The sequence below is a fragment of the Trypanosoma cruzi genome, genomic scaffold (assembly GCF_000209065.1).
Source record: "Trypanosoma cruzi strain CL Brener 1047053516395 genomic scaffold, whole genome shotgun sequence".
Taxonomy (NCBI): domain Eukaryota; phylum Euglenozoa; class Kinetoplastea; order Trypanosomatida; family Trypanosomatidae; genus Trypanosoma; species Trypanosoma cruzi.
Genome location: NW_001849148.1, coordinates 1,902 through 22,849, shown reverse-complemented (window position 1 = coordinate 22,849; position 20,948 = coordinate 1,902). Strand labels below are relative to the sequence as shown.

The window sequence follows — 20,948 nt, the reverse complement described above, 5'->3', positions numbered from 1 at the left end:
GGCCTGGTTGTCGATCACATCGCCATGCACATGCGCCAGGGCAGGGAGGGAGGAGGCGTCGGGGTCGCGGTCAGACTGGGGCGACAGTGTTTCTTGCTCACGGGCTCGTCAAAGTCTGTGATGTTACGTCAATCGTCATATCCAGATCCGTCTCCAGAAATCCCAAAGCTGCAGCCATGTGCGTATAATATATATATACACCGAGGCGGAGTCGTGGACATCTCTTGCTCTCCAGTTTCGTGCACCGCGTCTGTTGGTTTAGCGACGAGCGCACTACAAAAAAGAGCTTTCACGGGAAGGGGGCACTCTGCGCAAAATGTGTAATGCATGGTTTGTTGCTGACTCGTCAGGGCCCCGATGGAGCTAGAGCGCACACAGGATATGCATAACGGGATAGTCACGCGGCGGAGCATCAGGCGCACAGGGCGCCGAGCGTCACACCGCGCGCGCCCTTGCTCTCCGACCCCCGTGCACACACACGCAGCGGAACGCGTCCAACGCACGCCCCCAAAAGGGACAGCGAGGCCGCGACAGCCACGCGCATGCCGTCTCGAGGCCGTACGCCCACTGAGAGAGCGCCCCCGAGGTGACAGGATCGCGTAATGAAGGCAAAGGGGAGAGGGTGAAAGAGAGGGAGGGTCGGTGCGACGATCAGACGGGGCGTGAAATAACGCTGTTTTCATTGCTGTGTCAACGTCCATCTGCGACGGCTTTACATCGGCCTGGTTGTCGATCACATCGCCATGCACATGCGCCAGGGCAGGGAGGGAGGAGGCGTCGGGGTCGCGGTCAGACTGGGGCGACAGTGTTTCTTGCTCACGGGCTCGTCAAAGTCTGTGATGTTACGTCAATCATCATATCCAGATCCGTCTCCAGAAATCCCAAAGCTGCAGCCATGTGCGTATATATATATATACACCGAGGCGGAGTCGTGGACATCTCTTGCTCTCCAGTTTCGTGCACCGCGTCTGTTGGTTTAGCGACGAGCGCACTACAAAAAAGAGCTTTCACGGGAAGGGGGCACTCTGCGCAAAATGTGTAATGCATGGTTTGTTGCTGACTCGTCAGGGCCCCGATGGAGCTAGAGCGCACACAGGATATGCATAACGGGATAGTCACGCGGCGGAGCATCAGGCGCACAGGGCGCCGAGCGTCACACCGCGCGCGCCCTTGCTCTCCGACCCCCGTGCACACAAACGCAGCGGAACGCGTCCAACGCACGCCCCCAAAAGGGACAGCGAGGCCGCGACAGCCACGCGCATGCCGTCTCGAGGCCGTACGCCCACTGAGAGAGCGCCCCCGAGGTGACAGGATCGCGTAATGAAGGCAAAGGGGAGAGGGTGAAAGAGAGGGAGGGTCGGTGCGACGATCAGACGGGGCGTGAAATAACGCTGTTTTCATTGCTGTGTCAACGTCCATCTGCGACGGCTTTACATCGGCCTGGTTGTCGATCACATCGCCATGCACATGCGCCAGGGCAGGGAGGGAGGAGGCGTCGGGGTCGCGGTCAGACTGGGGCGACAGTGTTTCTTGCTCACGGGCTCGTCAAAGTCTGTGATGTTACGTCAATCGTCATATCCAGATCCGTCTCCAGAAATCCCAAAGCTGCAGCCATGTGCGTATATATATATATACACCGAGGCGGGGTCGTGGACGTCTCTTTCTCTCCAGTTTCGTGCACCGCGTCTGTTGGTTTATCTAAGATGGTGTACTGTAATATTGCACTGTTTTCTTTTAAGAACAGGAGAGTTAGAAATGTTGGTTTTAAAATGAGCGTAGATTAGTAACAGTTTTTTTTTTTCGTGAAAGACTGCAATAGGCCCAATTTTTGTGTTGTTCTGTGAGTTTTATTATATTTTTTTTTTATATAATTTCAATCTCTTTTTCTCTTTTTTTTTTGAATTTCTTTTCTTCTATTTCTGTTTGTAGAAAGTCTGTTGGAGTTCTCTTGTTTTTGGTTGTTGTTTTTTTTTTTTTTCCTCCTTGTTACCTGTCAAGAAGGAAGTCGCCGCTGTTTTCGGGGTCGGGAAGAAACCACAACGGCTGCCATCGATTGGGGTTGTGCGTGTCAAGCGTTTCGTCATCCGAATAAAGTGTGATGACTTCATCGTGCCAGTCATCTCGTTGCCATTCAATGCGGAGTCGGCATCCGTACTTTTTTTCCACTGGGGCTTCCGGGCTATTTTTTGTTTCCCTTTTGACATCCGTGGCGGGCGAGTTTTCCTTGCTTTTGCCTGCCTCTTCCTCCTCGTTTCTCATGGCGATGGGGTCGATGTTACTTTCCGCCTGTGGGGACGTGAGGACTGCAACGACGGTTCCCAGTGCGTACACGTCCGTCATCCACAGGCGTACCTTCTGCCCTGTCGTTAACGCGTGCGCCCCAATGCGGACAAACGCGTTGGCGTTGTGGTCAGTGAGGGGTGGCGCCTCGGGCATTTCTGCAACGTACATGGGTCCCAGCTTTGGTCCCAAGTACTGCGCAAGAAATGCCTGCACGGCGGTTTCGTATGTGTAATCTGCAACTTCCGCGTCACGTGCACGAACACGTGCGTCCTGTGGCACCACAACGTCCCAGGTGTGTCTATGGCAGTTGTTTCTCTCGTTGATTGCATTCATTTCCGGTGCCGTCTGCGTCCCCTCAATGAATCCGCGTTGGAAATTTGCGAGAGCAACCACAAATGTCCCACCAATGATGACGTCTGTGACGAAAAAGGAACGTAACGCCGTTACCATCTGTGGGTCGTTGCGCTTGGCATCAGCGTTCGTACCGTTGCTCACCTTATTGTGGGAATGCTTTCCCCACACGTAGAGGAGGCCATCGCTTGTCAGCGCTGTTGACATCGTGCCGCGACCTGCGCCGATGCGGTTGATGGTTGCCGGGGCCGCAATGATGATTGGCGTGAGCTGCCCATCACCGTTGCCCATCTTACCAAAGTGATACACCACCGCACCCACCGCAGACGATTCACGCAAGACAAGTGTGTGGTCGTCGCCAGCCGCAATGCCACAGAGCCGCTCAGGGTGGGAGCGTTCAGGGAAACGCACACGCTGCGGAATGAAGGAAGACGCTAAACCACCCAGGCCAAGTTTGCCGTAGGAGCCCTCACCGCAGGTGTAGACCTCGTCCGAGCTGCGACAGACAACATGTCCACGAGCAGCTGCCACTTCCAGAATAACGACATGGTGTCGCACGAACCACTGCACCAGAGCGGGGATCTTCACATTCGTCTTCACCGTTTGAAGCGTGCGTGCATCCATGCGTGCCCCGTCATCGCCGTGGCATAAATGGCCGTACTGTGCCTCACCCCATGAGTACAATTGGCCCTTATTGCTCAAAGCGAAACTTGCATTTCCTGCTGCGTACACTGCCGTGATGTGTGCAAGGCCCGCCACCGGCGCAAAACCAGTCACCTTCGCGGTGACACCAAGTTGATCAAAGCTATTATCACCAGCAGCAAACACAGTGCCCGCAGACGTACAAATAATTGTATGTTTATTGCCACAGGCGAGTCCAGTGACGGTGTTACCCGCCGACAAAAGTTCCTCAAAATGAAGCTTTGTAAGTGTCGTTGTGTACTCCGGCACCCGGTGGCCCAACTGCCCGCAGTGGTTGCTCCCCATGCCGTAGACAAACCAGTTCATGTTGTCTTGAGCACACGACACCAATGGTGAAGGCATCGCAGCCCCCGCTGCCACATCGTAGCTGTGTTCCACAGACGCCAACACCGCCACCAGATGCCTCTGTCCGCACGCCAGTAATTTTCCTACGATACGCCGCGCATCAATAAGACGTAGCCTCTCGCCTTCCGCATCATCCGCTTCATAAACGTTGTGGACATGACTGCCGCCGTCGCCCACCATGGCGAGGGTGGGGGGCACATACAGCGGATATCGCAGCGCGGGCCTCTTCTCGTGTTCCACGAGATTCGGCGTCTGAAAGTTGTAACTTCCCCAAAAAAACATCAGAATCCACCCAATTATTCTTTTTGGTTGTTGTTCTTTTTATTACTACTCGCTGCTGCCACCACCACAGACACACACGTCACCCCAAATTATGTACATTTTATACACATGGACATTTACCCACATGTGTTTGTGCAAAAAAAAAAAAAAAAAAAAAAAGAAGCTGTTGGTGGTGGTGGTGGGGAAAACAACAACAAAAAGAGGATTTGACTGCAGGAGCAACACACACGCACACACAGAGAGAGAGAGAAAAAAAAAGAAGGCGACAAGAAAACATGACCCAAACAATCATTTTTATTATTTTGTATTTAATTTCTCGATTCCCATTTCTCCCCCCCCCCACCCCCCCTCTTTTTTTTTTGTGTATTTCTTTTCTCTTTTCTCTCTTTTCTCCCTCTCTCTGTGCTCATCCATGACAAAATTGACACCATAAAATACACAACCAAAACAAAAACAAAAAAAAATAATAAAAATAAATAAAACAAAATAAAAAAAGGAGGGCCCAAAACGAGATTAATAAACAACAATACACACCACATACACATCCGTGCACTGAGTGGTAAATATGTGGATGCGGCTTTTAAAGAAACTTTTAAATAAACTACGGCAGCAGCCAAAAATAATATATATGTTTTTCTTGTTTTTTGTTTTTTTTATATATTTTGTGTACTTTTCATGCAATGTATGTAATTGGCTTCACACCAACATCTGCAAATCCCCTCACAACTGCTTCCCTGCTTACACAAACAGGGAGGATCATGTCCATAGCGTGGAAGGCACAAACAAACCCACACAAAGACACATGCACACATCCGACTGCATCAAAAGGAAAGGAGGGGAAAAAAAAAAGAAAAAAAAAAGAAAAAGAAAAGAAAAGAAGATGCCTGTGGTAAACACCACATGCAAACAGAAAAAAATATATATAAAATATAAAATATAAAAATAAATAAAATAAAAACATGTGCGTGTACTGTCTCTGACCAAAATGCCACGTGAGATTTTTCCTGAAAAGTTTGCCTCACAACACTCCGTGCACCGACAACGTTGTCGTTCACGTCCGTTGCGGCGACGAGTAAGGGGCATGCATGCTGCCTGTGAAGGACCAGGCCGCCTCGGACGTCCATTCGTTCATGATTGGTGTCGTCGTGACCGTGACTGACGGGATGTACACGTGGCGGATGTCGTCGTGCTCCGTGGGCCGCTGCGCCCCTCTTCCTCCGCCTCCTTCGCCTCCTCCTGACGTCGCCTCCGGCGCAGGCATTGACGATACCGACGGCATCCGTCGCGTCACCGTCATAGACCCGTCCAGTTGGTAGTAAAAATGAAGAAGCGGCATCGTTAGCAACCCTCTCAAAGCACCGTTCCCCTCCGTCCGTGCGTCTCTCTCTCTCCCGTCGTGTAATATCAAAGCGATGACAACAAGTACGGAGTTGGTATCAATAACCAAAACAAAAACAAAACAAAAAAAAAATAATAATAATGACTGTTCTTTTTGTTGTTATTATTATTAGTTGGCTTTCAATAACACAATAAAATACACACACACACAAATGACGGAATGGCGGACGCTTAGAAATCACCACAACAACGCACGTCAAAAAAAAAAGAAAAAAGGGTAATAATAAATAAATAAATAAATAAATAAATAAAAGGTAGGCAGAGCGATAGTTTTTTTTTTCTTTTTTTTTTCTTTTTTTCCTTTTTCTTTCTTTTTGTGTGTGCGTGTTTGTGTGTGCGTGCGTATTTCTTACTTTTCTTTGTTTGTTTGTCACTCACCGATGCTTGTTTGTACTTACGGTTCCGTGGCTACTCCGTCCCCGCTTTGAATGACTTTTAAAAAGACGTTATTTGTTGTAATGAATGCGTAACTATATGAATGTACGTGTATGTCTGTGTGCACGCTTTGAAAAATAAAAATAAAAATGGAAATAACAACGTTTAAAGGAACACGCATGGAAATCGGAAATTGACAGTGATACATTGTAGCAGGTACACAGAATTCATAGGCGCATATACATAAAAAATAAATTTAAAAAGGTAAATAAAAGGCATAAAATAAAACGTACAGAAACACCACTGTCACTGAATAAGGAAAAGAAAGCCTAAGTATTTATGTTGTACACATCCATTTCCCACCTCTATTGTGTCGCTACCGCAGGAATGGGAGTGGAAGCAATAAAGACTTTTGTGTAGGCCTCCTCAGACTCACTCAACAGCCCCTCCACCATGGAGATATCACCGTCACCGCCATTATATCCACACACCTGCGTTATCAGATGTGCCAGCTGCTCACAACTTGCCGCATTCCAAACCAACTCGCAACCCGCTGCCGCTGTCAGAGACGCAGTCCACTTCGTAGACATCGTGCCGCCCTCACCGCTTCGCATCTCTCGTGCTGGACTTTGTGCCGCCACCCCGTAGCTGTCACGTTGCGGTGGCGGCGGCAGCAGCAGTGTGTGGTAAGCATCCGTCTCCAGCAGCATCCGTCTCTCCCGCAAGAGAAACGGCAGCGTCTTCTCCGCAAAATCCTTCACCCGTAAACTCGTGCTGGCACCCACGCCAAAAAATATGCGGAGCGGCTCCCTCTTCGTCGCCAACTGACCCCCACCCGTTGAAGTTGGCCGTCGCTTTCGTATCATCATCGCCGACCGCGCAAAGTCCATGGAGCCGGTAAATCCGTGCAGCACAATGGCGGGCGGCGTGTCCTCGGCGGGAAGCTCCTGCAGTGTCTGCAGCATCCTCCCAAAGCTGCGCACGCAATGCACAGAAACGGGGCGGCCATATTTCGCCGCCAACTTCAACTGCGCCACGAAGAGCGGGAGTTGCGCCGACTCCGGTGGTCCCCGCAGTTTGTCCAGTCCAATCTCCCCCACTATGGCACTTGGATGACGTTTCAATGCGGCTTCAAGTAAACATAAAAGTTCCTCCGCGCTCCGTTCGCCTTCTTTCTTGTCGTGCGGGCACCCCACGGCAGCATCGGTGCCTTCCGGAGCAACCGCTGAATCCGCCACCATGCAGGCAGGGTCATTGGGCACGAACCACGGGTGAATGCCAAACCCTGGGATGACCGTAGGCGATGCTGTCGGTTCCGTCGTGGTGTCAAAAGTCGGAGACATTCGCAACTGCGACGAGTGAGCCACCGCCACGGATGCCGCCACGGTGTCCCAGTCAACATCGGGGTGCGTGCCGCACACCACAGCGCGCACTATGTGGCACATGAATGGGAGCTTTTTTGCATCGTCTGTCGGTGTCTCCTCTGGAAATGAGGCCGCCGTCCTCACATGGCAGTGGGAGTCGGTAACTGGGAGAAGACGCAGTACCCTTCCCGATGCCTGCGCAGCCATCGATGCGTGAAGTAAAAAAAAAAATGCTCCTACAAAAAAAAAAAAAAATAAATAAATAAAATAAAAATAAATGAAAAAAGAAACTAGAAGCCAAACCAAAAATAAATAAAAAGAAAACAAACAAACAAACACATAAACACGCACGCAAACCATTTACTTCCTTTCATTAGACGCAAGTCGTCACGTGTACGCTTCTTCTTTCGTTTTTTTTTTCTTTTTTTCCTCTTCCTCGCCTACAGTGTGTTTGCGCTCTCACACTCCGCTGATTTCCTTTACGTGAGTGCGGCTGCGACAACAGCCATATAAATATAATGAAAAAAAAAAAGAAAAAAAAAAGGAAAAGGGAGCAGTCGAGAGCGCACCTAAATGCAATAACGTCGCCCCGTCATTTCCGTCGGCCTCCTGTAAGCATGTAAACCCCTTGTCTTCTTTTTGGTTGCTGCTATTGTTTTCTTTGTGTGTCTTCGGTCACTCTTCGTTCCGCCTCCCTTCCTTCCCCCTTCGATCCTTTTGATCCCTCTATGCACTTGTATGTATGTATGAATGTATGAATGCATCCTTACTCGTCTGCCAGTGTGGGGTGTGCACGTATCGTCATCGTACACGCGGGCATGTCCGCGTGGCTTCTTATTTTTATTGCCACTCTTCTTTGTCCCCCTTCCTCTCCCCCCAAATTTCTTGACTAGCTGCAGGACTCCGTTCGAGCCCGTTTTGCCTCTGGCTCACCGATGCTACTCGCCCCACCTCGCTCCCCCGGCTGTTGTTGTTGTTGACTCATGGGCTGTTTGGGCTTCCGCCGCGCCACGACATGATGCACCGGCTGACTGTTCGACGTCTCCGAGCCGCGGCCGTTCACTTGGGGAGGAAATAGCGAAAGCGACATGCTGTTGCTGTGCTCATTCCACTGCACGGGGTTTGTCAAGGACTGCGGCATCGAGAGTGCCGAGTACTCCGGCTCCCCCGGCAGGCGCGAGACATACGGATGAGTCTTGCGGCCCCCCTCCTCATTCCCCGCGTCTTCACCGTAAAACTCCTGCACCGTCGGCAATTCCTCTGCCTCCTTCACGGCAAACTGGGCCTGGATGCATTCCTGCAGCTCCTTATACTTGCCACCCTTCATCTCCCGCGCGTCCTCCCGCAGCTCCTCCAGCTCCTTCACAAGCTCCGCAGGAATCGCATCGGCGGGAAATGATGCCAACTCATCCAGCGCCGCTTGAAAACGCTCCTCAGCCCCTTCGAAATCCCCTTCCTTCATGTAGCAATCCGCAATGCCATACAGCACGGCGGCAAGTCTACGGTATGGAAGCATTTGCGGTGCCTCTTCTTGAATAAAGCGGTATGTCATCAACTCACTCTCGTACTCCTTCAGCGCACTGTCAAAGTCCTCGCGTTCCACCTGAAGCTGCGCAATGCTGTTGTGCACCTCGGCAAGGTGGAGCTGCACCTCAATATCCTCCTCCCCCCGTTCCTGTTCTTGTTTCTGAAAGCATACACGGGCAACATCAAGGTTGATAAAACACGCTTCAAGAGCATCTTGATCAAGTGGCTGCAACGCCGCCTCCACGGTGCTCTTGGACTGCAGGACACGCAGCTGAGAAAGGCCGTAGTCAAGAAAGTACACCCCGCAAATGGGGGCGGTTGCACCGTACTTTTTCTCAAAATGTCGAACAACTCGATATTGAATGTCCAGCGCATCCTCGTAGCGGTGATTGTTGTAGTGAGCAATGCCAACTGCACGTGCCTCGTTGGCCTCCTCGTCTGTGGCGAATGGAGTTGTCTCTTCCTCTTCTTCGTCTTCGCCGTCCACAACACTGGCGTCGTCATTGTCCTCTTTACATTCGTCTTCGCATGATGACGATTCCTCTCCCTCCTCATCGCTCCCCGGGGCGTCTGTTTCATGGCGATCCCGTGGTTTTTCCTCCTCTTCCTGCTGTTGCTGTTGCTGGCGCTGCAAGAGAAAGTCCGCCTCTCTCCCTGCCCTGACGTCGGATGCACTCGGAGTGGCCTCGTCCTCCCTCCGTTCACGAGAACTCCGATCCGTCTGTCCTGACGACTCCATCGACCCCTCCCTTCTCCTCTCCTCTCTTTATTGACGTCCTTTTGCGCACTCACACGGAGGAGAACCGCTGAACGCTCGTCCCTTTTTGTTCTGTTTTATTTTTATTATTTTTATTATTATTCCTCCTTCTTTCCTCCCCCTTTTTAAACTTCCCCGCACACACACATAGAAAGACAAGAAAAAAGAAAAAAAAAGTAGAAGCGGCAAATAATACCCTCACGTATCCCCTCCCTCCCTCCCTCCCTCCCTCTTTATCCACCCATCGCCTCTATAAAAATCCCTCACCCCCTTACCTGAAGTACCATTCATGCACACATGATACATATATGCATACATAAACAGAAAGGAAGGGGGAAAAAAAGAAAAAAAGAGAGAAAAGGAGGAACAAAAATAAAAATGCCGACATTTCATAAGCCCACCAACACCAACACTACACACACACAAAAAAAAAAAAGGAAGAGATGCACCGTGACTCACAAAAATGGGAATCCATATTTGATCGGCCACAACTTCTCAAAAATAAAGCAAAACGGCCAATGCGAGTAAACGCATACAAGAAGAAAAAAAAAAAAGAAAAAAAAAAAGAAAACATCATCGTGTTAACCATTTAATAAATATTCGTGCACTGGCGGTAAACACATACACATACACATACACACATACATATATATATAAAGTCGACCTTGAGTAGTATACATTGACGGAGCACTCCTGAATGAATGGAAAGACACGCACACCAAAAAAACACAAAAAAAACACGCAAACACACACACTCTCTCTCTCTATCACTCTCACTCTTTGCAAGGCATAGCACCAACGTAGTCCGTCAAAGCCCACCGAAAGGAAGAAAAAAGAAAAGAAAAAGGAATAAAAAGTGATGCGGGCAAGTAAAACGTGGGTATTAAGGAAAATTTTTCTGTTTGTTTTTCTTTTTATTATATATATATATATAATCTGTTTACTGTTGCTTTTTATATTTTCATGCCTAATGTTGTCTAATGTTAAGCTGCACTCGGTTTGCAGGCGGTCTCGGGGTGACAGTCGAGTGGATGCTTCGCCTCACCTCTCGCAGTGTGCGTTCAATGCCGCCGTAGTCTATCAACTGTGCGGAGGCCTCGTTCCCCACACCGCAGTAGTCTAGGAGCGCCAAGACACATGCGCGACCCACCTCGGCGCTCTGTGAGAGAATGCATGGGGTTTCAATAAAACAAAACGGTTCATCTTTGGATGCCGCATTTTTACTACCACGTTTACCCGCTTTTCCATCACTTTGGCCGGTCCGTTTGGAGATGCCTTGTCGGGAGGACGCCTGTTTCCGCCCTCGTTTCGAACGGGATCGCGTTTTTACCGCTCCCGGAAGTGGCCACGTGCCTTTTTCGCTCTGCGACCTCGTAGCCCATCGCAGTCGTGCTCCTCGAATGTTGGCATATCGTGCCTCCCAGGTGTCGTTATCGCCATAACAGCTCGCTATCGAATAATTTCTATCGTTGACATTGTTTTCATCGTCACCGCAGGCACCGTCAATGTACATTCTATTATTTGAAAAGTGGGTGAGCTCCACGGTGTAGGAGTGAATAAGCCGCTCGCCAAAAAGCACACGCGAACTGCCCTCCTTGCTTGTCATGTGACCTCGCCCAAAGCGACAAAGTTGGTAGGAAAACACGCCTTTTGCATGTAGGCTCACAATCTTCGGAAAAATCATGTTCCAGTGCTGCACCGTATCGGGCAAGCAGTTACCGAACATAAATCCACTAGACTGCGAAGCGTGTGAATGAAAATCCATGTACATAAAGAATCTGTCAAGGTAAGTTTTCTGAAGGTAATCAAAGACTTTTCGGAGTGCAGCTACGGTGGGCTGTATCTGTGGATCCGGATTCTTGTAGCATCGGTTGAGGTTAAAGCCGTTTTGATCAAGCCGGGAATGACCACGTGCGACACCATCTGGATTCAGCATGGGGACAATGTAAAAAATAAAATATTCCCGTACCAACGCCGCGCGTGGGTCACGTGAAAGAAGAAACGAAATAACACCGTGAATACCATGCGATGCCGTCACCTCCCCAGGATGCACCCGCCCGCTAAGCAACACCACCTTCTTCCCCGTTTCAAACCGCCCATACGGGCCCAAAATGGATGGACGGGAAAAATTGTTCCCCTCCTTCTCATGTCGACTGTTGCGTCGGAGAAGTTTTTTGTTGTTGGCACTTGTGATAATGAGCAGGTGCAACTTACGCCCGTCCCGCGTGTGGCACAAAACTCGCTCCTCAAACCGAATCCCACTGATACTCATCTTGACCAACTGATGCCAGTGAGTGATGTGGCATAGGAGGTCGGCGTAGGTGTAAGGAACACAAAAGGCAACATGCACCACATCGCTAGAACGAGGGAGGAGAACAAACGACAATTCCCCATCCTCATCATTGTTAATGGTGCGATACACGCACGCCCCCACCGGTGTCCACAACCGCGGAGAGTTTCCTGCACGCCAGACCGGACGCATTCCATTTCGTGCGTACAATTTCGTATTGGGTTGAATGTTAACGATCCTCAAAGAGATGGCACACTGAGGCCGCACACCTAAAATGGCAAAACGAAACCACAGCCGCTGCGCACATCCAAACTCCGGCCCCAACCATAACGTAAAGGCCGGTTGGCATGGTGTGCCCTTCAGCCGCTCTACACGTGCCAAATTCCCGCCCTCAAGATCCGAAGAAAACACGAGGCCTTCCCCGGGAAACTGAAACACACGCTGGTGTGATAGGGAGGCCGTGCCGAGCACAACACTCACCTGTCTTTCCCAATTTTCTACAAATTCCGCTGCATCACCAAAATGGGGAAAACGCTCCAGCACCAATGCCGCAGTTTGTCGGATTGGATGCCAGTCTGGCGAGAAATAAGGCTCTACGTTATCATTACCATCATTACCACTGCTGTTCTTATTCTTATTCTTATTATTATTGCTTTTATTCGCACTAAAGCGTCTGTGAACATCGGCCCATGCACAACAGGAAAAAACAACCGCTAAAACGTACTCCTGCTCAGACAGCCAACGTTCTGACTCTAATGGATGTAAAAACAAAGTGGAACCACCTGTTCGTGCATACTTGTTACAGGGTTCCCCATTTAAAACCCAACGGGACGAACGTACCCGATTAGCACCACCATTACCACGGTTCAATTCCTGCGGCGCGTGTATAATGGGTGATCTCATCTGCCCAACTGTCATTCCTGAAAGTAAATCCTGCGACGCCTGGTCTCCATTTGGCATCAATTGTTCATATCCCATCAGTCCAACATAATCCAAGCACCGTGCAAGAACAAAGTCATCAACAAGCCAAACCTTTTTGGCATCATCCAGAAAAAAGGCATTGTACAGACTCATGGAACGGCACGTGGCATCAGAAATACCCTCGGCTATGGTTCGTCGAATGGAACGACGATGAACCGTCCCACCACGCGTTTTCGCCTTCATAAAGGTTTGTCCTCTCAACAACCTCCGTCGTACCGATCGACTACGAAGGGAAGAACGAGAATTGTCAATTGAAATAACTTCGGCATCCAAGGCCTTTTTAGGTGAGGAATGCAGAATAGAGTCACAGGTGGAAACCTCGCTTTTACGGCCCTCCCACGGTGTGTCTGTCGTCTGAGTTTTCTCCATGTACCGGTGCACCGCCTTCTCCTCCGTTTCCTCGTCATACGGTGTGTACCGTTCCAAATCATTCCCTTCAAATGAAAAAAGAAACGCATTATTATTTCCTAGTGACTGTTCTCGATCCTGATTTTCCTCTAACGTCTGCTTTTTTATGCCACGTTTTTCCTTGTTACACGGCGTATGCGCAATACTAGAGTTCAAACTAGAACACTCAGATGGAACCCTCTGGTTAGACGGTTGATTACCATCCACGCCAATACCTGCATCAATTTTGACTGGCTGCGGCGATGGCGCCTTTCCTTCCACGTGCTGCTGTGATGCATCCCTCATGCCGTTATTGTTTCTCGTCCTACGCGGCGTTGCTGCCGCTTCGCCTGGTGCTGCTGCTACTGCTATTGTTGTCTCGTCCACAGCAGAAAACGCAAGATCATACGATGGCTCAGACGCAGGACCTGTTTTCCCCGGTGTTTCCTCTGCCACTGAAGAGGATTCAAAAAAAGGACGCCGCAGCAATCCACTACTACGGCGACGTCGTCCTTCAGCGAAGAGGGAAACATGCAACTCATTCTTCTTTCTTGTGACTGAATGTGATTTCAAAACAACCGGACTGGACGCCATCGCATTGGCGCTCGGATTTCTTCGATTTTGGTTGCTGGCGTTGCTGCTGTTGGTGTTCGTATGTCTCAATTTCTTCGAGGCGGTGTCCATCGTCGTCAGGATGCGTGACGGTATCATGCCCAGCTGGGAGGTGAAGGGGTCAAAAACCTCCATCTTTGCTTCGTCCTTCTGGGCCCTTCTCGCCCCTTTTACCGTGGAACTCTTTTCTAACTTCACCGGCATTAATAACACTTATGTTTGTCTGTTTGTGTGCGTGTGTGCGTAGTTAAACGGCGAAGACTGCAAGCAATGTACAACTCCACGGAAATGACACAATAAAGCCAAACAACAGAGAATTAAGAAAAAGAAAAAAAAAAAAGATCGCAGAGCATGTCTTAATTGGACACATAAAAACACACATGCACAAATAAAGAAGAAAAAACGTAAAGAATTCACTGGAATTCCAGTAGGCACGTGAATGAAATGGTGAGAGAGGGCAAGAAGGACAACATGTTGCCGCAGAGACTAAAAAAAAAAAAAGGAATATAAAAGCATCAATGAATGCGGACCACACCACGGCTCTGCAGGCACACCCTTTTTGTTGTTGTTGTTGTTTTTTGCTCCCTCTCGCCCCGTTTCTTTCGCGGCCGGATATTATTCGTCTCTCCTTTTGTATATATATATATATATATCGTTGTATTTCCCCTCCCCTCACCCCACTCCTGCCATTTCATTTGCGGCGCAGAGAAGCTGCCGTGTAAAGGAAAACAACACGGCAGAAAAAGAAGCAAACGGCACTCATAGACAGCAACAGCGGAATTTCCCCCACACACATACACCCCTCCTTCTCCTCCTACCAGAAGAGTATCATCAGCAGCATACATATGCCAATCACTACGCCCAAAACAAGGGCATCCCTGCGCCGCTTACTGGAAATGCGGCCAAGCACCCTTTTGAGTACAGGGACTCGCAAGGCAATCTGGACGAGCCGATCCTCCATGCGGGCAAACGCATCCCGCTGCCCACGCAACTGATCCCGTGAAGACTCCGCCTGACTCAGAATATTGTTCAAACGTCGCTGGGTGTGGCGCAGGGAGTCCTGCTCTTCCATGAGGAAACGCACCCCTTCCCCCTCCCTGTGGGCCTCCAGATCATGCGTGACACTTGGCAACAACTCTGCCCACTCACGGCGGCGTTTAAAATCAGCAGTAAGACGCGTAACGGCCCGCCGCTTCTCCGCCGCAAGCTGCAAAAACCGTTCGGTGTGACTGTGCGCGGTGGACTCGGGTGGCAGCGCACGAGCCGTTTCCGCCATTGTCTCTAAGAGCGATTCGAACTGTTGCAGCGCCATTTCAACGTCACTGCGCTTCCGGTCAAACTCCCGCTGCGCCACCTCTATCCTCGCCACCGATGACGCGGCCCCATCAGCAGTCGCCCTGGACTCGTAGACGCCAGAGTTCCCACCAAGGCGAGAGATGCCCTCCAGCACGTTGAGTTGCCGCTCAATGACACTGTCCGCCTGACGGGCATCATTCCGCAGAGACTCCCACACACGCAGTTTGCTCTCCATCGGCCACCACAACCGTCCACACGCGGGTGTTTCTTCCGGTACCCACTACGTTCCCTTTGTATTTTCCTCGCGCTTGTTGAACCAACTCCTAACTTCTCCAATTTTCTTTTTTTTTTTTTTTTTTTCTCGGTCTTTCCACCCTCCCTTCGTGTCCTCCTCTTGTCTTTATTGCTCGTACTATCCACCCACTAGCCCTCTTCCACGCTGCTGTCAACACACAATCACGTTGGAAGAAAAAAAAGAGTGAGAAAAAGACGGTAAGGTGATGCAATAATAATAATAATAATAAAACAAGAAAAAAAAAACCCTCATTTATCCACATAAACACGTATACACTAAACAAACAAACATAAAAGGACCGCTCCTCTCCAATGAGACACCGAGGGTGTCACATGTGCATACGGACGCAGATACGTGCGTGCATATCTCCCCAAATACAAATACTAGGCCTACGAAAAAAAACAAAAAAGAAACGTACATTGCAAGTACTGTATAATGGAGAGAGGGGGGGGGGAAAGGAAGGAAAAAAGAAACCGAAAGGTAAAGGAAACAAAAATAAAATTGTTTCGGTTTGTCGTCCTTTACCTTCTTGTCACACTCATGGTTTGCCACATGTTGCCCTCACCGTCTCCTCACAAAACAACCGCAGGTACGGTGGAACTTTGAAATCGCGGTCTAAAAGCTGCAGACGGTAATGCTCAAAAGATGTAATCACGTGCACCGTCTTGGCAGAGTCCGTGGCCACGTCGTACGAGCCAACGCGCCGCAAGTCCGCAGCTAATTTTCTGATTTCCTCCAGCACCTCCGCGGCGTGTGCGACGCACATCGCGCTAAATGAATCGCTGTGTATCAATTCGAAAAAGAAACCCGCCGACTGATCCCGAGCCAGTTGCTCGCAGCGCAGCTCCTCCTCGCGGGCGGCACGTGCCTCTGGACCCTCCTCCGATGAAGGCCCAAACACAGTCTCCAAAAAGGCACGATCCCGCTGCATTCGTTTTGACGCGGAAAAACCATCCGGCAGCACCGCAGTCGATCCCGCAGGGAAGTTAAAGACATCGTCGTCAGCATCTGAATCGGATGAGACCGCATCCTTGTGTTGGATTCCACCGTTGCTCGTCCCCAACGACGGCAGCTGCTCTTGTGTAGAAAATAACAATGCAGACGATGATGGCGACGATGGCTTTGGTGTGAGCCAATCCGACCACATCAGATGGGATTCAAAGTCTTGACTCAACTCATCCAGTAATTCCCGTACATCCCTTCCTGTCACGATGCCGGTCACACTAAACACATGTGGTGCACGATGATTCAACGCGGTCCTTACGGCCTGTATGGCTGCATCCACGCAGCGAGGAATCGTCAACTTCAATATGGCCTCTACAGAGAGACAACGTGGTCCATCCCCTACTCCCATCGTATCCTCATCCATGTTTTCTGCAAAAGGGGACTTCTCCAGGTGTTGTTGTAATTTTTCAACAAATGCCTTCATGATAAAGTTCTGAGTGCCACCTGACCACCAGGAGCGAAGTGTTGATACCACCGTCCCACCGCGTGAGCCCTGTTTCGCCTCTCTTTTTCTCAGAACATAAACCAACACCAACGTCATGTTTTTAATGACATGGAGTGTAATGATCAAACTATGGACGTGCGCCGCAGAAAGAATACCAGCAAGTGACAAAGTGAACAGTTCAAAGAGACCGCTTAACTTTGCCTCGCGTCCAGCAGCAACCCGAACCTGTTCTTTCACAGTGTTGATCTGAAGCCGCTTCACAATGAGATTCTTCGCAAGGCGCTGGTTGGCCCTGGAGGCCATGATGCCTCGGTCGTATCCCTGTGGCAGGTAAGCATCAATGGCGTACTGCACGTCATCCCGGCCAAAGAGTGTCGATCCGTCAGCCTGAGACGCCAAATAACCCACGGCCGTCACTGCAAGAAGTGCCTTCCCCACATACCGCGCCTCCTCCTCAAAGATATCCGTAAAAAACTCTGAAGAACTCATGTTCTTGTCGTTGTTATTGTTGTTGTTAACCCACACACACACACAGAGAGAAAGAGAGAGAGAGACGACTTCCTCCGTGTGCTACACTGTTGCTGCTATTAAAAAATAACTTTCGCTTTACGACGAAAATCCCCTTCTTATCGTCCTGTGTGTCGCCAGCCGTTACTTGTATTCGCTCGGCCACCCTCGTCGTGCACAAATAAGACCTCCGTGAAAGTCTGTGTGCCGGCTTCCGCAGTGACCCCTACTGTTATTATTATTATTATTATTATTGCTGTATGCTGTGAAATCCTTTTCAAAAAATTTGTCGTGGTGTCTTTGGATTAAGCGGCTTTAAACTTCATTTCACCGGCGGTGGGTGTTGTGCGCATAAGTCAACAATTGCAAGACACAAAAACGCAGAGTCGGAGAAAAAAAAAAAACATGAAGGTGTTAAGCCACAGACACACAAACAGAAAAGACGTTTTTTCCTTTTTTTTTTTCTCTCTTTTTTTCCTGTCGAGAGTAAACATCCGCAAAGGGGAAGAACAAAAACAACAACAAAAAAGGGAAAAGGCAAAAGGAAAAAAAAGGGAACTTTGCGTCATCAGCTCATACCTTTGGACTTGATGTCAAATATTTGCATTGTGAGCGCCCCGCTCTCTAGAATTCCCGCAGCGGCATCAGAGGGAAGGGGATGTCGCCTCATTGTCGCCTCGTCCTCAATTTCAATCGTCATGATGCCGTTGGACTCATCCAGCGAGACTTTGTGTGTACGCTGCACCACATTCCCGCGTGATAGTCGCACAGAGCCAGCAGACGCTTCCCAGTGGGGTCGCAACGGATACGACGGCGCCGCAAGCTCTCGTCCGCCGTCATCTTTGCCGCGGACGGCGGAGGTGTCGGGATGCACCTCCACGATTTCACCCGTATCGATCGCCACCAGAATGTTGTGCCACGGGCAACGCAAACACGCTACAGAGGCGGCCGTGTGGGAATCCTCCAAATCCATCAACTCCCCTTCACCCAATGGACCAGAGGCGTGATAGCAAGGGCTGTCGATGGCGTACAGCTTCCCATTGTGCAGCAGAACCGTCACAAAACGGTAAGGATCCTCCAAGAGGAAATGCGCTCGATTCCTCTGCTGTCGGAGACGTTCGTATGACCAGCCATCATACATATTTTTTCGTACCATTTAGTTGCTGTGTGTGTCTATGTCTGTATGTGTGTGTTTTCCCCAACAGCTAAATAATAACAGGAGCAATTAAGATTGGCAGATTAAAAAAGGAAAAAATAAATAAATAAATAAAACGCGTACAACATACATCACCAGTTGTTCTACCTCCCTTTCTCTTTCTCCGCGTGTGCGTAAGTGACATTTCGCCAACCGCCCACTCCACCCTCTTGCACAGATTGGCCGATTATTGCTCTTTTTTTTGGGGGGGGGGTTTGGGTGGGCAGGCGCAATGACGCTGGCATCGTGGACGCGTCCCGCATTGGAAGTGAGGAATTCTTCTGTCGGGTAACAACAAGACCAACAAGAAAAAAGGAAGAAGTGGGAGGGACCTCAACTGTGAGATGGCGCGGTTCCGTCCGCCTGTCCGTTCACGTGCACACAGACACGCACGGAAATGTGCGGGGTAAAAAAAAACTGCGCCCCGCCCCTTCTCGTTCATTTCGCCTCCATTTTTTTTTCTTTTTCTTTTCCCTTGCCCTTTCAGATTTCCGCCCCCGTTTTTTTTTCGTTTTTGTTTTTGTTTTGTTTTGTTTTTTGTTTTCTCACTCCTTTTTTTTTTTTTAATGCCTTCATTTCATTTCGTTTCCGTATCCGTCTGTTTTTTGGGTTGTTTTTCCTTCACGTGCGGCCGTGACAACCCGTTTTTATTCGCTTTTCTTCTCTTCTGAAGGCGCATCAGCGGGCTTTGCCGGCTTTCGTGTGAGAATCTCCACATCCCAGTGCTCGTTGCTAAAAACATCGATCTCCGTGGCAATGCGCATCGCCTTGCGGGCAATTTTCTCTGCGTCGTAACCGTCCACGTCAATCAATGCACGTGCCGCCGCCTTGGCAAACGTGCCCCCCGACCCAATCGCCACAATACCGTCGCTCTCAGGCGTGATGACGTTCCCCTGGCCGTCAATTTCCAGCGTCTCCTCGCGGCCGCAGACAATTAAAGAGGCCTCCAGGCGGCGCAGCGCGCGGTCGGTGCGCCAGTCCTTCGCCAACTCCACTGCAGCGCGGGTGAGTTGCTGGGGGAACTCGCCGACTTTGTTCTCAAGCTTCTCCATCAACGCAATGGCATCCGCCGTGCTACCAGCAAAGCCAATCACAATATCATCGTTAATTTTCCGCAGCTTGCAGGCGCTGGATTTGGCCACAATGCGCTCTCCAAGCGTCACCTGACGGTCGCCAATAAGCACGACGGTGTCCCCTTTCCGCACCGAAAGAATGGTCGTCTGGCGGGACTGACATGCCGTAATGAAGGAGGTGTGTCGAGCGATACGACGAAACATGTTCCTGCTGCTGCTGCTGTTGCTTCTTTTTCTTTTTAAGATGCCACAAAAAGACACGCAGAAAGAGAAAGAGGGTGCGGTTCGACAACAACAACAAAAAGGAGACAAGCATAAACACAAATGCACAGAAAAAAAAAAAAGGGAAAGGGCATATGCAATAACATATTCTCGTGCCGCGTTATGCCTTTCCTGTCAGGAATCTGCAAAGCCGTACCTTTGCATAAGTGTCGGTGGAGCAAATCCAACAAGGGAAAGGGCCGAAGCAAAGAGAAAGAGAAAAAAAGGCATTGGCGTCACCAAAGTGGCCTCCTCCCCTACACCATCATGTAAGCATCGCTGTCTTTACATACTGGCAAGGCACACACACACCCAAAAAGATACGAAACAAGAAAAGACATAAATACTTGCTTTCAAAGATTTTATCACCTTCATGTTTCTTTTCTTTTTAAGTGTGTATTGCTTTCTTTTCTCTTTGCTTGACCCACTTCATTTCTTTAAGGTTTTCGTTTGTTTTCCCTTGCTCTGCCTCTGTCCGCCACACGTCACATCCAATTGTACAAACCGCATCCCTCTCTCTCTCTCTTTCTCTCTCTTCATCCTCTCTTGATATATCCCCTACTGTCCCCATGCGCAACAGGCATGGCAGTCTTCTCTACTGCCCCCGCAGCAGCAGCAACGACAGGAGCGGCGTTGTATCAGTCAAGCGGCACCGTGAAGAGCTTGAAAAAGGGATGTGTCTCCAGGAACGTGTACAAGCGCTCCCAAAAAACAGAGGCCTGAAGAATGTGCGCATGCGATTTGACAACACGACGCGTCAGTGGGAGTGGCTTAACGTGCCATTGTTGCAATGCCTTTGGCAGCTTTTCCTCCTCCAGGTACGGCAGGAAGCCACAGAGTCGCTGGAATAATTCACTCACGGGCACGGGGGCGGGTTCGTTGGGAAACCAACCACGAAACTGCCACTCGTTCCCATCCACGATGCACGCACACACATGCTGCCAATTTTTTACCTGCTGCGGATCATCCACCACACGAAACATTTTATACGCCACGGTGTACTTTTCCGTATCCAAAAAGCTTCCAGGGGACACAATGACGGTGTCTGGCTTGTTTTCCTGCACATTTACAGCCCCCGTCTCTTCATCCACAAACAGTGTCGGTGGGTCAATGTAGACGCCACGCTCCAAAAACTCTCGAATGTTAAAAAGCTGCAAAAGAGATGAAACGGATGCCGGAACAAGAATGGTGGGGATAAAGTCGGGCTGACGGTGTTT

The 20,948-nt window shown here is 49.8% G+C and overlaps 11 protein-coding genes and 7 non-coding genes across 18 annotated transcripts, besides 28 other annotated features; all 18 read right to left on the bottom strand.

Moving 5' to 3' along the window:
• Nucleotides 1–20,948: a sequence feature (heterozygous, non-Esmeraldo-like haplotype).
• On the bottom strand, nucleotides 71–139 carry Tc00.1047053506275.141. The gene has a single exon (XR_008255337.1). It is a non-coding gene; the product is annotated as a C/D small nucleolar RNA (snoRNA), TB11C2C1 (small nucleolar RNA).
• Nucleotides 129–701, bottom strand: Tc00.1047053506275.121 (uncharacterized protein; the record flags this gene model as incomplete). The annotated part of the gene is made up of 1 exon (XM_805090.1): nucleotides 129–701. The coding sequence occupies one exon, from the start codon at nucleotides 699–701 to the stop codon at nucleotides 129–131; it is 573 nt and encodes a 190-aa protein (XP_810183.1).
• Tc00.1047053506275.131 lies at nucleotides 221–288 on the bottom strand. The gene has a single exon (XR_008255336.1). It is a non-coding gene; the product is annotated as an H/ACA snoRNA, TC11C4H1 (small nucleolar RNA).
• Nucleotides 649–740, bottom strand: Tc00.1047053506275.119. Its single transcript, XR_008255335.1, has one exon. It is a non-coding gene; the product is annotated as a C/D small nucleolar RNA (snoRNA), TB11C2C2 (small nucleolar RNA).
• On the bottom strand, nucleotides 790–858 carry Tc00.1047053506275.116. The gene has a single exon (XR_008255334.1). It is a non-coding gene; the product is annotated as a C/D small nucleolar RNA (snoRNA), TB11C2C1 (small nucleolar RNA).
• On the bottom strand, nucleotides 817–1,419 carry Tc00.1047053506275.110 (uncharacterized protein; the record flags this gene model as incomplete). Its single annotated transcript, XM_805088.1, has 1 exon — nucleotides 817–1,419. One exon carries the CDS (start codon nucleotides 1,417–1,419, stop codon nucleotides 817–819), a length of 603 nt encoding a protein of 200 aa, XP_810181.1.
• Nucleotides 939–1,006, bottom strand: Tc00.1047053506275.113. The gene has a single exon (XR_008255333.1). It is a non-coding gene; the product is annotated as an H/ACA snoRNA, TC11C4H1 (small nucleolar RNA).
• Tc00.1047053506275.104 lies at nucleotides 1,367–1,458 on the bottom strand. The gene has a single exon (XR_008255332.1). It is a non-coding gene; the product is annotated as a C/D small nucleolar RNA (snoRNA), TB11C2C2 (small nucleolar RNA).
• Tc00.1047053506275.97 lies at nucleotides 1,508–1,576 on the bottom strand. Its single transcript, XR_008255338.1, has one exon. It is a non-coding gene; the product is annotated as a C/D small nucleolar RNA (snoRNA), TB11C2C1 (small nucleolar RNA).
• Nucleotides 1,846–1,988: a sequence feature (A-rich).
• Tc00.1047053506275.90 (hypothetical protein, conserved) lies at nucleotides 1,987–3,963 on the bottom strand (the record flags this gene model as incomplete). The annotated part of the gene is made up of 1 exon (XM_805087.1): nucleotides 1,987–3,963. One exon carries the CDS (start codon nucleotides 3,961–3,963, stop codon nucleotides 1,987–1,989), a length of 1,977 nt encoding a protein of 658 aa, XP_810180.1.
• Nucleotides 4,100–4,125: a microsatellite.
• Nucleotides 4,408–4,458: a sequence feature (T-rich).
• Nucleotides 4,579–4,627: a sequence feature (AT_rich).
• Nucleotides 4,803–4,842: a microsatellite.
• Nucleotides 4,868–4,920: a sequence feature (T-rich).
• Nucleotides 5,401–5,443: a sequence feature (T-rich).
• Nucleotides 5,584–5,613: a microsatellite.
• Nucleotides 5,632–5,677: a microsatellite.
• Nucleotides 5,870–5,895: a microsatellite.
• Nucleotides 6,102–7,460, bottom strand: Tc00.1047053506275.80 (hypothetical protein, conserved; the record flags this gene model as incomplete). Its single annotated transcript, XM_805086.1, has 1 exon — nucleotides 6,102–7,460. The coding sequence occupies one exon, from the start codon at nucleotides 7,458–7,460 to the stop codon at nucleotides 6,102–6,104; it is 1,359 nt and encodes a 452-aa protein (XP_810179.1).
• Nucleotides 7,341–7,390: a sequence feature (T-rich).
• Nucleotides 7,399–7,457: a microsatellite.
• Nucleotides 7,622–7,649: a microsatellite.
• Nucleotides 7,990–9,366, bottom strand: Tc00.1047053506275.70 (hypothetical protein, conserved; the record flags this gene model as incomplete). The annotated part of the gene is made up of 1 exon (XM_805085.1): nucleotides 7,990–9,366. The coding sequence occupies one exon, from the start codon at nucleotides 9,364–9,366 to the stop codon at nucleotides 7,990–7,992; it is 1,377 nt and encodes a 458-aa protein (XP_810178.1).
• Nucleotides 9,460–9,487: a sequence feature (AT_rich).
• Nucleotides 9,592–9,616: a microsatellite.
• Nucleotides 9,704–9,762: a sequence feature (T-rich).
• Nucleotides 9,921–9,955: a microsatellite.
• Nucleotides 10,004–10,040: a microsatellite.
• Nucleotides 10,296–10,320: a sequence feature (AT_rich).
• Nucleotides 10,352–13,858, bottom strand: Tc00.1047053506275.60 (zinc carboxypeptidase, putative; the record flags this gene model as incomplete). Its single annotated transcript, XM_805084.1, has 1 exon — nucleotides 10,352–13,858. The coding sequence occupies one exon, from the start codon at nucleotides 13,856–13,858 to the stop codon at nucleotides 10,352–10,354; it is 3,507 nt and encodes a 1,168-aa protein (XP_810177.1).
• Nucleotides 12,273–12,334: a microsatellite.
• Nucleotides 13,377–13,419: a microsatellite.
• Tc00.1047053506275.50 (Golgi SNARE protein-like, putative) lies at nucleotides 14,469–15,185 on the bottom strand (the record flags this gene model as incomplete). The annotated part of the gene is made up of 1 exon (XM_805083.1): nucleotides 14,469–15,185. The coding sequence occupies one exon, from the start codon at nucleotides 15,183–15,185 to the stop codon at nucleotides 14,469–14,471; it is 717 nt and encodes a 238-aa protein (XP_810176.1).
• Nucleotides 15,287–15,310: a microsatellite.
• Nucleotides 15,455–15,474: a microsatellite.
• On the bottom strand, nucleotides 15,784–17,184 carry Tc00.1047053506275.40 (hypothetical protein, conserved; the record flags this gene model as incomplete). Its single annotated transcript, XM_805082.1, has 1 exon — nucleotides 15,784–17,184. The coding sequence occupies one exon, from the start codon at nucleotides 17,182–17,184 to the stop codon at nucleotides 15,784–15,786; it is 1,401 nt and encodes a 466-aa protein (XP_810175.1).
• Nucleotides 17,430–17,457: a microsatellite.
• Tc00.1047053506275.30 (hypothetical protein, conserved) lies at nucleotides 17,771–18,358 on the bottom strand (the record flags this gene model as incomplete). The annotated part of the gene is made up of 1 exon (XM_805081.1): nucleotides 17,771–18,358. One exon carries the CDS (start codon nucleotides 18,356–18,358, stop codon nucleotides 17,771–17,773), a length of 588 nt encoding a protein of 195 aa, XP_810174.1.
• Nucleotides 18,452–18,474: a sequence feature (AT_rich).
• Nucleotides 18,897–18,941: a sequence feature (A-rich).
• On the bottom strand, nucleotides 19,045–19,674 carry Tc00.1047053506275.20 (hslvu complex proteolytic subunit-like, putative; the record flags this gene model as incomplete). The annotated part of the gene is made up of 1 exon (XM_805080.1): nucleotides 19,045–19,674. The coding sequence occupies one exon, from the start codon at nucleotides 19,672–19,674 to the stop codon at nucleotides 19,045–19,047; it is 630 nt and encodes a 209-aa protein (XP_810173.1).
• Nucleotides 20,241–20,267: a microsatellite.
• On the bottom strand, nucleotides 20,370–20,948 carry Tc00.1047053506275.9 (hypothetical protein, conserved; the record flags this gene model as incomplete). The annotated part of the gene is made up of 1 exon (XM_805089.1): nucleotides 20,370–20,948. A coding segment is annotated over one exon (579 nt), but the record flags the coding sequence as incomplete, so codon positions are not given.